This window comes from Carcharhinus amblyrhynchos, unplaced genomic scaffold, assembly GCF_965287045.1.
Source record: "Carcharhinus amblyrhynchos unplaced genomic scaffold, sCarAmb.v2.hapA scaffold_49, whole genome shotgun sequence".
Lineage (NCBI taxonomy): Eukaryota > Metazoa > Chordata > Chondrichthyes > Carcharhiniformes > Carcharhinidae > Carcharhinus > Carcharhinus amblyrhynchos.
This window is the reverse complement of record NW_027649790.1, coordinates 780,870-793,389: the sequence shown is the minus strand read 5'-3', so window position 1 is coordinate 793,389 and position 12,520 is coordinate 780,870. Positions and strand designations below refer to the sequence as shown.

General features: G+C 42.4%; 1 protein-coding gene across 1 annotated transcript in view; it reads left to right on the top strand.

Moving 5' to 3' along the window:
• Positions 1-12,314, top strand: part of slc37a2 (solute carrier family 37 member 2) — a 60,281-nt gene extending 47,967 nt beyond the window's left edge. Inside the window, exons 14-18 of the mRNA XM_080182232.1 lie at positions 2,766-2,839; positions 3,051-3,129; positions 7,594-7,685; positions 8,908-8,972; positions 11,915-12,314. Of these exons, the coding sequence (XP_080038358.1) occupies positions 2,766-2,839; positions 3,051-3,129; positions 7,594-7,685; positions 8,908-8,972; positions 11,915-11,930 (326 nt within the window). The 3' untranslated portion in view covers positions 11,931-12,314. The remainder of the gene's footprint in view (positions 1-2,765; positions 2,840-3,050; positions 3,130-7,593; positions 7,686-8,907; positions 8,973-11,914) is intronic.
• The last annotated feature ends 206 nt before the right edge of the window (positions 12,315-12,520 follow it).

Genomic DNA, 12,520 nt, shown 5'->3' with positions numbered 1-12,520 from the left:
AGGTGAAAACTCTGGGTCCCAGAGGGGCCCTGCCTATTGATGTGGGATATAGGTCTGCTTGATTCAAGTAAAATCCAGGGGCTGTAATCTTGGCCTTTTTGGCTAAGATCAAGTGTAGTATCGACATGCTGCACTTGGTTGAAGTCATGAGGTTACATTCCAGCTTCATTTTGAAGCAATTTTTAAAAGTGACATCTAGACCTTTTGGCTAAGATGCAAATGACATCAAGCCTTGGAGGAGGAGCTATGCCTACTCCAATCAGCTTGGATTGTGTAGATCAAGCCCAAGACAGGAGGTGAGAGCCCTGTCTTGTCAGCTTGGATCAGGAATGCCCCAACTTGTTGAGACTCTGAATTGGACTTGTTTTATTTCAAATCAAAAGAAAATCCAGGGGCTGTAATGCCTGGATCATGGGTCTCCTTGAGGTGAACTTGACCCTTGACCTGCTGGCCTGGTACTCACCAAATTACAGTTGTTTCTGATGTATAAAGACTCTAGGCTCACTGCTCCAAAACACAGCCCGGGAGTATAATCTGTGTTAACCATTCTTTGACGTGAAATATCTTGATTTTGTAAGTGTTGAACTTGTTTTCCCCTTGTCTTACTATCAGAGTTGAACTCATTCTGCGCTTGCTTTTTCTATTCTTTTCATTAAAAATAAACACTGTAGTACCTATGCCCTTTTGAGACAGAAATACGCACAGTTCTGAAAATCTATCCCAACAATGTAACACTGACTTGAGGATCAGTCACCCTTCCTCCCTACGTTCATCCAATGGCCTAAATCATGTCTGTGCGTTGAATTAAATTGGTCTTTTACTGAATCCCCCCTCTCATTACTTCACCAGATGTAAAGTTGGAGGTGATATTATCTCTAGACTGTTAATCCAGAAACTCAGTTAATGTTCGGGGGACCTGGGTTCGAATCCTGCCACGGCAGATGGTGGATAATGAATTCAATTTAAGAAATAAAATCTGGAATTAAGAATCTAGTGATGACCATTGTCAGGAAAAACCCATCTGGTTCACTAACATCCTTTTTAGGGAAGGAAATCTGCTGTTCTTACCTGGTCTGGCCTACATGTGACTCCAGAGCCACAGCAATGTGGTTGACTCTCAACTGTTCCTCTGAATAAGGGCAACTAGGGATGGGTAATAAATGCTGGCCAGCCAGCAATGCTCACATCGCATGACTAAATAGGGAAAAATAACCCCTCTCTTGGGGGCGAATGTGAAGTTTCAGAAAGTAATTTTAAATGAGGGCTGTGTATATATCTGGGGAAATGAGAACTCCGTTTTAATGACTGTCCTCCAAAACTCATTTTGAAATGGGGGTGAAAAATAATGCTGCAGCTAACTTCACATGAAAATATTAATTTAAAATGGGCTCTTCAGTGAGTTTATATTTGGCTCAGTGGAAGCAGATCCAATAGTAATTTAGTTGGATATATAAGGAATTGCAGGCCTTTTGGGGGGTGTGGGGGAAGAGCAGGAGAATGAGGCTAATTGTACCTTTTACGGAACAAAGAAATTTATAGCACAGGAACAGGCCCTCCCTAGCCTGCACTGACCATGCTGCCCAACTGAAGTAAAACCCCCTACCCTTTGAGGGACTATATCCCTCTATTCCCATCCTAGTCAAGTATTTGTCCAGATGCCCCTTTTTAAAAGTCATTATTGCATCTACCTCCCCTGACAGCAAGTTCCAGGCACCATCGCACTCTAGTTAATCCTTTAAAACTTGCCCCTCACATCTTAAACTTATGCCCCCCAGTAATTGATTCTTCCATTCTGGGGGCAGGTGGGGGGAAAGCTTCTAACTATTCACTGTCTATGCCCCTCACAATCTTGTAGACTTTTATCAGGTTGTCCCTCACCCTCTGTCATTCTAGTGAGAACCTCTGCTCTTCCAGTGAGAATTGGCAGAATGCACTAAATAATCTCCATCCATGCTGTATGTGCAGTAACCTTCTCTATAGCATCTTATTCATGTTTTTAAACATACAACTCTTAGTAAGAGATGGCCAGAAACCATTTTCTGTCAAAGTTTGTTTATTTCATTATTAGTGTCACAAATAGGCTTACATTAACACTGCAATGAAGTTACTGTGAAGTCCCATAGGTCAAGAGTCTCTGCTATAATTTCGTGGCTCACAGTTCAATACGTGCCTGTCACACAATGACCCAACTCCCTGAGCGGGTAGTAATTATGTAGTATTGATTTCAGGAGGATATACTTGTTCCATTCTTCCATAGAATGGTGACTTTGGGGGAATGTGTCTCATGCTATGGTAACCTGTTGGCAGTGCTTTGGCAATAAAGAGACAGAATTGGATTTGAGATCACAATCAAATTGTTATCATCCAGCTTGGCTATGGCCTAATTGATACCAACCATTCCCAGGACACTGATCTAGAGTAATCCTGTCAGTGCAGCACTGAGTGCCTCTGAAGGACCACACATCTCAAATAAGGAGGTTACCTTTGGTCCCACTGTTTGTTTTTGGATTTAAGAACAAAACCCACAGTACAATTTTGAGTATGCGAGTTCTTCCCATTGTCCTGGCCAATGTTATCCTCCGTAAACATCACAAATGGAGTTTGTCATTTTACTTCATTGTGATTTACCTGAGCTTGCTGTGTGCAAATTGGCTGTTCTACACACTACAAAAGTGACGACACTTCTAACTTCATTGGTGGTAAGCATTTTAGGCTAATGAAAGATGCTACATAAATACAAATACTACTCTTTCCCCCTCTGACAGGAATGCTTATTTTGTGTGGTGGACTGGTGAATGGACCATATGCACTAATCACAACAGCAGTAGCAGCAGATCTGGTGAGGAGTCACTTTTCACTCTTCGGGAGTGGGTGGTGAATGGTAGAGTGGTGATGATCTCCATCTCATTAACTCTTCAAATAATTGGTTGAGTTCCTTTTGGTTCATTTATGTATGTTTTAAAAGGAAAATTGATGGGACAATAGTTGTTTAAAATGAACATTAGAGCTATATAAGATGCTTAAATTTGTGTTTTTTAATATATCACCAGGGAACACACAAATGTCTGAAAGGGAATGCTAAAGCATTAGCAACTGTCACAGCAATCATCGATGGAACAGGCTCAGTTGGTGAGTCTATAATGACATGTTAACTAATGAATGATAAAACAAGAGTTGATCATTTTTGGTTAAGCTAATAAAAAAAAGTTTGTTTACTAGTGTCATAAGTAGGCTTCTATTAACACTGCAATGAAGTTCCTGTGAAATCCCCCTAGCCACCACACTCCAGTGCCTGTTTGGGTACATTGAGGGAGAATTTAGCATTGCCAGTGCACCTAACCAGCACGTCTTTCTAACTGGGAGGAAATTGGAGTACGCAGAGGAAATGCATACAGGCACAAGGAGAATGTGTGCAAACTTCCCAAGCTGAGAATCTAACCCAAATCTCTGGCGCTGTGAGGCAGCAGTGCTAATCACTGTGCCACCTTGCAGCCCTAATGATTAAATTGCAGGTATTGAACTTTTTTAAAGCACTATGCTCTCCAGGATTTAGTACCACCTTCTTACCAATCTATCACATCTCAGTAAACTAAAGGAGGTGGCCAGCATATTGGAGGGTGGTAAATACCATAGACAAAAAGAGGCCCATCACTCTGCAGCAGCCATCAAGCACCTATCTATTCAAATCCCATTTTCCACCACTTAATCCTGTGTCTTTGTATGTAGCTACTATCCTTTAAAAAAGGACAGAGGGGGGTAAAAAACAGGTATGAGACTAGTTAATCTAATTTCAGCAGTGGGGAAAATGTTAGAGTCTCTTTTATAAAAGATGTGATTACAGAACACTTAGAAAATATCAGCAGGATTCAACAAGGTCAACATGGATTCGTGAAAGGGGAAATTTTCAAGGATGTAAGAGTGTGAGATAACATAAGAACATAAGAAATAGGAGCAGGAGTAGGCCATCTAGCCCTTCGAGCCTGCCCTGCCATTCAATAAGATCATGGCTGATCTGAAGTGGATCAGTTCCACTTTCCCGCTTTCTCCCCATAACCCTTTAATTCCCTTGTCTAATCAAAAACCTATCTACCTGTGACTTAAGTATATTTAGCGAGGTAGCCTCTACCACTTCAATGGGCAGAATTCCAGAGATTCACCACCCTTTGAGTGAAGAAGTTCTTCCTCAACTCCAATCTAAACTGCGCCCCCCCACCCCACCTTATCTTGAGGCTGTGCCCTCTAGTTCTGCTTTCCTTTCTAAGCAGGAAGAATCTCTCTATCTCTACCCTATCCATCCCCTTCATTATCTTATGTCTCCTATAAGATCACCCTTCATCCTTCTAAACTCTGAGTACAAACACAGTCTATTTAGTCTCTCTTCATGGTCCAACCCCCTCATCTCAGATATCAGCCTAGTGAACCTCCTCTGCACTCCCTCCAAGGCCTATATATCCTTCCGCAAGTGCGGCAACCAAAACTGCACACAGTACTCCAGCTGCGGTCTCACCAGTACTGAGTACAGTTGCAGCAAGACCACCCTGCTTTTATATTCTATCCCCCTCGCTATAAAGGCCAGCATCCCATTTGCCTTCTTTATCACCTGTGGACTGGGTTTTTGTGACTCATGCACAAGGACCCCCAGGTCCCTCTGCACCGTAGCATGCTGCAGCTTTTCACCTTTTAAATAATAATAATAATCCCTCCTCCTATTATTTCTGCCAAAGTGGATAACCTCACACTTGCTAACATTATACTCCATCTGCCAGGTCCTCGCCCACTCGCTCAGCCTATCCAGATCTCTCTGCAGACTTTCCACACCCTCCACGCAATTTGCTTTTCCACTCACCTTTGTGTCATCAGCAAATTTCGTCACCCTACACTCAGCCCCCTCCTCCAGATCAACTATATAAATGGTAAATCGCTGAGGGCCCAGCACCGATCCCTGCAGCACTCCACTAGTTACCAACTGCCAACCAAAATAGCACCCATTGATACCAACTCTCTGCCTCCTATTGGATAACCAATCCTCTATCCACGCTAGCACCTTACCCCCAACTCTGTGCACCTTAACCTTCTGCAGCAACCTATTATGAGAACCTTATCAAATGCCTTTGACCGCACCAGTCACATCCTCATAGAAATCTAATAAATTCGTCAAACACGACTTCCCTTTAACGAATCCGTGCTGTCTGCTCGATCAAACCATTCTTTTCTAGGTGTCTTGCTATTTCTTCTTTGATGGATTCTAGCATTTTTCCAACTACAGACATTAAACTAAGCAGCCTATAATTCCCTGCCTTTTGTCTGCTACCTTTTTTGAACAGTGGCGTAACATTAGCCATTTTCCAATCTTCTGGCACTTCTCCGGAGTCCAGCAAATTTTGATTTAAATAATTACTAAGGCATCGACCATCACTTCTGCCTTTTCTTTCAGAACCCTGGAATGCATTCCATCCAGTCCTGGGGACTTGTCCACCTTCAATCCCATTAGTCTATCAAGCACTACCTCTCTAGTGACAGTAATCGCATTTAGGCCCTCAACTCCTACCATCCTTTTATCTTTAATATCCGGCAAACTATTCGTATCCTCCTCTGAAGACCGAGGCAAAAAACTTACTTAAAGCCTCAGCCATTTCCTCATTATCCACTGCTAAATCCCCCCCCTCTCATCCTCCAAGGGTCCAACATTCACTCACTCTAGCCAGCCGCCTCCTCTTAATATATTTGTAAAAACTTTTACTGTCCTTTTTAGTGCTAGTTTAGCTTCATAGTCTATCTTCCCTTTCTTTATCACCTTCTTAGTCATTCTTTGATTTTTAAATCTTTCCCAATCTTCTAATCGCCCACTATTAAACCAGTGGACAAGGAGATAAAACCAGTGGACATTGGTGTATAATTTTCACAGCTTTTGGTAAGTCCTGCAGCATGCAAAATTAAAGCCTATGGAATTGGGGATAATATATTGGCATATCTTATCCAATCCACTGACTCTGTCTACACTTCCCACTGCCTCAGAAAAGCAGCCAGCATAACTAAGGGTCTCACACACCCCAGACGTTGTCTCTTCCACCTTCTTCTAATGGAGGGGGGAAAAGATACAAAGCCTGAGATCATGGACCAACTGACTCAGAACAGCTTCCTCCCTGCTGACATCAAACTTTTGAATGCACGTGCCTTGCATTAAATTGCTCTTTCTCTACACCCTAACTATGACTACAGAATGTAACAACTACATTCTGCACTCTCCTTCCCCTTTTATGTATGGTATTCTTTGTCCGTATAGTGCGCAAGGAACAATACATTTCACTGTGTACTAATATGGGAATAATAAATCAAATGGATTGAGAATTGAATAGGAGACAGGAGTTGGAATAAATGGATCTTTTTGGGAGTGGCAGGCAGTGACTAATGGGAAAACACAGGGATTAGTACTTGGGCCCTGGCTATTTACAATATATGTCAATAGTTTTGATGAGGTGACTAATTGAAATACTTCCAAGTTTTCTGATGACACAAAACTAGGTTTGAAGGATGATTGCAATATTTTACTGTCTAGGTAGATTTATATTTGCATTGGCTGACTGGTGCCCCTAATAGCCAGGAAGCTGAATTGTTGTAAGTAAATATAGCGAGGTAATCCAGAATTTAATTGTTCAGTGAAAATTTTCAGACATGATGTTCCTAACTGGGTGTGCAGGGGGAAGGATGCAGCACAACATGGTGCCTTTTTTTATTTTTAAAAAAGCTTTTTAACTTGATTTAGCCAAATTGTCCATGACATCAGGTAAGGGGTCTCCTGTAGGAGTGGCCAGTGGGGGAGTAGCTTTTTTGAGACCTGTTGTAACAATCTTCTTTTGAAAAGAGTTTGGGAAATTTGACCCAGTTTCTAATGGTCACAAGTCCACAGTAGCTTGTGGAAGATGCAAATATTACATTGATAGAACAAGGCATGTTCTGCTGTACAAAAAAACAAAATACTATGGAGCCTAGAAGTCTGAAATAAAAATAGAAAATGTTGGAAACGCTCCAGATTTGGCCGCATCTGTGGAGAGATTCTTATCTGGTGTAATATAAGACCTATTCATTCCACTGTTTTGTGGTCTCCAAGACTACACCTGAGTTGCTTTCTCCCTTCACTCAGCTGTGTTGTTCCAAAGAATGTGGTTCTTTTACATCCCATCGTGCCTTGGAGCAGTGTGTTTTTAGCCAAGGTGTATGCTTTCAATACAAAATATAAATGTCTTAAAATGCATGTTTAAATTCTCCAATCATGGTTGTCATTATGCAAAAGGTACCTTTTTTGTAAAATATATTCTAGGTACTTTATGACTGCTCTGTATTGTATTCACTCTGAGCTTGTTAGTCTTTTAGTCCCAAGTTATTACAGACTCTGTCCTATAGCTTCCCTGGTGCTGAAGATCACAAATAGTTTAATAAACCCTTGAGTTTCCTCAGTGTTATGTTGATTTTTGCCTTTGGGTAAAGACTTATCTACCTTGTCTCTTCCAAATGTTTCTGAGGATGGCACATTTTTAAGGCACGGATGGGATTGTAGGATAATCATATTAAATCCTTTCTGTTGTTGTATTTTAGGTGCTGCATTGGGCCCACTGCTGGCAGGACTCCTTACAAACTGGAACAATGTCTTTTATATGTTGATTGCATCTGATATTTTGGCCTGTTTGGTATGTTGATCTTTCTGTTTCTCCATCGGACAAAAACTTGATAGCACCTTGTCCAAGTGGTTGTTATTCAAGCATCTCTTGCCCTCTTTCTCGACTCATTTAGTTGCTTTAACTTGTAATACTTACTTTGGCTAGGCCCAGGAGTGTGGATAACTTTGCACAAACAAGCTATAAACAGGTCCAGGCCACAGGCAATCAAAGGGATGGTCCAGTCCAACTGTCTGCCCCTCTACCGTGGCTACATTTATAGCCAGGTGTCCCTAGAGAGGGAGCATGTGGGGTCAGTTGGGCACCGCAGGGACTGGGTTGTATTAACCATCCTTTTAATCATTTCGATTTGATATTTTTTAAGTTTCTTTTCCATTTTGTTTGCTTCAAGTGATTTGCTTTTTGGGGGACTGCCCTCCTTGCTTTGCCCCCGAGTTTATTTAATTGATAGTGATTGTGATTAGATGCCCTGACTGTGTCTTGTACCACCCATTGCCATACTGAGTGAGATCATCCAACGTGGGCACAGAGACTGGAATGAATTCTGCTGTGCAGTTCAATTCCACTCTTGATTATTGTCCTTGATTTACAATATATCTGTTATATTTCTAGGGTATGATTTAATCCTGAATACCAGGTGTATGGTTTAAATTTACACTTTACTGAATGGTTTGGATTGAGGTTGACCATGATGTTATTCCCTTTTGTCTATGGTGTTGAGACGAGGTATCTGAACCAGTCCACCGTAACACAGACTAGGCTGAACGAGGGAAGGAGTAAAGCTTCAATCTATTTAACGAATCCTTACTCACCCTCTGGGTAGAACCAGAAGAGAATTCAAAGCCCTCAGGGTGAGGGATGTTAAGTGGAGCAGAAGACTTCCCCTTCCTGGTTCTGACTATTCTTGTCTCTCCTGTTGTGGTTGCTTACTGCTACATGAGCAAATCCTGCATATTTTCTCCCTCTTGGTCAACAGCTCCCATTTTAATGTGAACTAAATAGAACCAGTTGAGAAGGAAGTTGAGACAATTTGCACGGGGCGGCAATCTCCTTGATTGTGACATTGGCCCATCATAACTGGTATGGATTCACCAGCAGGTGGTGATTTTTAACATTGGACCCAAACTTGCAATTGCAATGAATGCAGGTCAGGCTTTGGGCCTCACCTACCCATTGGGAACTTTGGTGCAGAATATTTTGTATTAATCTCTTTATTTTGCTCTTTATTTTACAGCTTTTGAGCAGGTTGGTGTACAAGGAGATCCGAGGTTGGTGTGGGTACCCAATGAGACTAAGAGGGTAAGAGAATGAACAGCTCTGATTTGGTGTTGGGAACTGTTTTCCTTTTTAAGCGCTCACGATAACTTATTGCACCAACTCCATAATTCGAGGCAGTTTTTTTTCCCTTTTTTTAGTACTGATGAAGGAAGACTTGCGATGGATGCTCTGAGGGTTCTGGTGGTGATAAGAGCTCCTTTCCCTGCTGTCCCCATTGTTACTGAACTTCAGGTCAGGGGTAGAACACTATGGGCAGGAATTGAGGGCAGTCCCACAGGAAGATCTGTGCTCCCTCCCCTCTCAGCTGGGTTAGTGCAGCAGTGATAGAGACTGGTGGCAATTGGAGGTTCCATCATAAAGGCCAATACTGTGTCTCCATCTAAAGACACTTACTTTCTTCCCGTTTTTAAGGTGTGCATGCTCACATTTGCTCTCACGGTCACTTTTTGACTTTAGGATTCTATACAAGGACAGACTTTTAGCGCAGGTTTCTAGGCTCAAGTTTAAAAACAAAAAACATTCCTAATGCTTAATACAAGAGTTTGAAACTAATGTAATGCTGCAAAAGCCCATTTTTCTGCCCAAGACTCTACTTTTAAACTGCACCCCCCTTTTCGCCCCCCCCCCCCCCCCCCCCCCCCCCCCCCCCCCACACACACACACAAGATTTAGTTACTACCCTTAAACCATCTTTAAACCTCAGCCCCAATTTTCCTCTGATCTGGCCGAAACTTAGAACTCCCCAAACAATTGGCCCTTTCTGTTTGGGGCTGTAGGTCAGTTAATTGATCCTCTTTTGTACCTGCAGTGCCACACTCAGCTATCTTGGCCTTTTTTATTACAAGACATTATCAAAAATATCAACTTCCTGGAGACATTCTGGTTTGGATGGGCAGTGCTTAGTACCTTCTAACCTGGTTCCTATGTTGGTCCAGACAAATCATTCATGATGTTGTTTCCATGAATGGACCCACCCTGTGATAAAGCCCATTTTCTCCTTGGCTGCTGATGCTTGGTTGTATAATGAATGTGGTCAGGGTCCATCAGCTCTGATGGTCTCCCATGGGCAGCATGGTGGTTAGCACTGCTGCCTCACTGTGCCAGGAACCCAGGTTCAATTCTGGCATTGGGTTGCTATCTATCTATGTGGAGTTTGCATGTTCTCCCCATGTCTGTGTGGGTTAATTGGACATGGTAAATTACCCCTTAGTGTCAGGGGGATCAGCAAGGTAAATATGGGGAGTAAGGGGATGGAGTTTGGAGTCATAGAGATTGTAGTTGGTACAGACTTGGGCCAAATGGCCTCTTTCTGCACTGTAGAATTCTATTGAGTTTCTTTAATTGGATTGACTGGCCACCGTTTTGTCTTTGAGATGGTAATGTCCCATTTACTTAGCCATTTTATGAAATATTTTAATATCTCGCCTTTAAAATAGGCCCACACTGATACACATCCTCTGATGTGGATAGAAGATGCTTTGACTGACGCAAGCTAGGTAGAATGTTCTGTTTTTGTTTATAAATTGAAGGATGATACCTAAACTATTCGTCAGGGAATGTCCTTTTTTTTTTGTTTCACCAGCATGAGTTTAAGTTGAAAACACTAACTCAAAGGCTCCCTCTGCTGTGAAAGGGCACTTTCAAAATTTATTGGTGGAAGGCGGGGGTGAGGCATCCGGCACCTCGAGTCACATTTCCACTGTGCTTTTGTACGAAGAAGTGTTCCTTGACCTTATCCCCGAGCAGCTCTAACTTGTTCTGAACAATTCCACAAGGATGTAGGCTCTCCATCAAATCCTTTGATCATCTCATCTGCCCTCAAGCAACTAAGGATGTCCCATAAATAAATTTTTTAAAAAACACCCTAACTAGATTACACCTTAACTAGATTACCCCTTAATCTTCTATACCTGAGGAAATACAATCTTGAGCAATCTCTGTGCAATTTATTTGTTTAATAGTTCCAGGTACACATTTTTAAAGTGAGGTTTTCTAATTTTGATGCATGGGGGCAGAGGTTTTACGATGAGTGCTGATTTAGGGGTGGCACATGGTTAGCACTGCTGCCTCAAAGCACCAGGGACCTGGGTTCGATTCTGGCCCTGGATCACTCTCTCTGCAGAGTCTGCATGTTCTCCCTGTGTCTGTGTGGGTTTCCTCCAGCTGCTCCAGTTTCCTGCCACAGTCCAAAGTTGTGTGGGTTAGGTGGATTGTCCATGCTAAATTGGCCCTTTAGTGTACCAAGATGTGTAGATTAGGTGGATTATCAGGGTAAACTAGTGGGAATACGAGGATAGGATGGTATGCTCAGTCAATGCAAACTTGATGGACTAAATGGCACTGTCAGGCTCCTATTCTACATTTGGACTCCATGTCACTCCAGAGGTTTGCCTGTTACAATAGGGTTTCATTGGGAACCCTTTGCAAGATTCAGTTTAACACAGTTGGGAGCAACATGAGGGATTCAGACAGCATCATCTCTCCTCTAGACTCCCACATGCGGTGTCCCTGGAGGCATACTTCTGAAAGAACTGTACAGATAATTGTATCACTTCAGTTGTAACTTCCTGATTGCTAGCAGCACCATGTGGTGTGTTGCTGAGTCTCTCTCAGCAACATCCTTTGATTTCAATCTCCAGTGGCCAATTTTAACTAGGGGGGTGCTAATGGGGGGATACAGCTGCCATGCCCTGGGTGAATGGTGAGTTGTGTTGGAAATGCTTGCGTGTAGTTGCTGGGGTAAAGATAGAATGGGGATCGCTGTCCAGGCCCTCCCTCGGACAGTTAAACCATTGATACTCACTAAGGCTCAGTAAAGGGCATCACTTTCAGGATGATGACAGTGGAATAGAGGAAGCAAATGAGAAAGGGAGCTGTTGCATGCTATTTGAAAATGCTACGTGTTTGAAAGTCCGTCCAGTTTAGCACCAAGAACTCCTAACTCTTTCCTGTTTCTGCTGCAGGTTTAAGGAATTCTGATTTGAACACTAATCGCTGAGAGTTAAATGAGACGAGAATAGGAGATTTTCGATGTATGGGTTAATTCTGCTTTTACTTCAAAGCTTGGTACCTAGTTCCAGTGACGAGTGGGAGGAAATGAAGAACGTTATCCGATACAATGAGAAGCATAAAGAATCTCTTTAGTCTCCTGCATCCCTCCCTGGGACTGACCTCACGAAGGGATTAAAGTCTGGCTGGCCTTTGGAGACTGTTGGCTAACTTAACACCTCGCTTTTGAAGGTTGCCTTCCAATTTATGATGAGCAGGGTTTGACAGTCTGTATCTGACGTACTGTCTTTTGTTTGTTTAAAATACACACTTTGTATAAATTTTTTTTGTTTCTGTGCAATTTTTCTATCAATTACCCTCAAATCAGAGCTTTTAATTTTGCTTTTCCTTTTTTTATTAGTGCTTTATTTAGTGCGTTTGTCTTGTGCTGTGATTTGAACCGGTTTAATTGGCTCTAGGTGAGTGTTGCGAGACAGCCGACCCCCTCTGTTCCTCTCCGACAGAAGGCCTAATTGAACGGTGTGCAAATGTGTTGAAAGAGGAAGTGCTGTCAACCACTG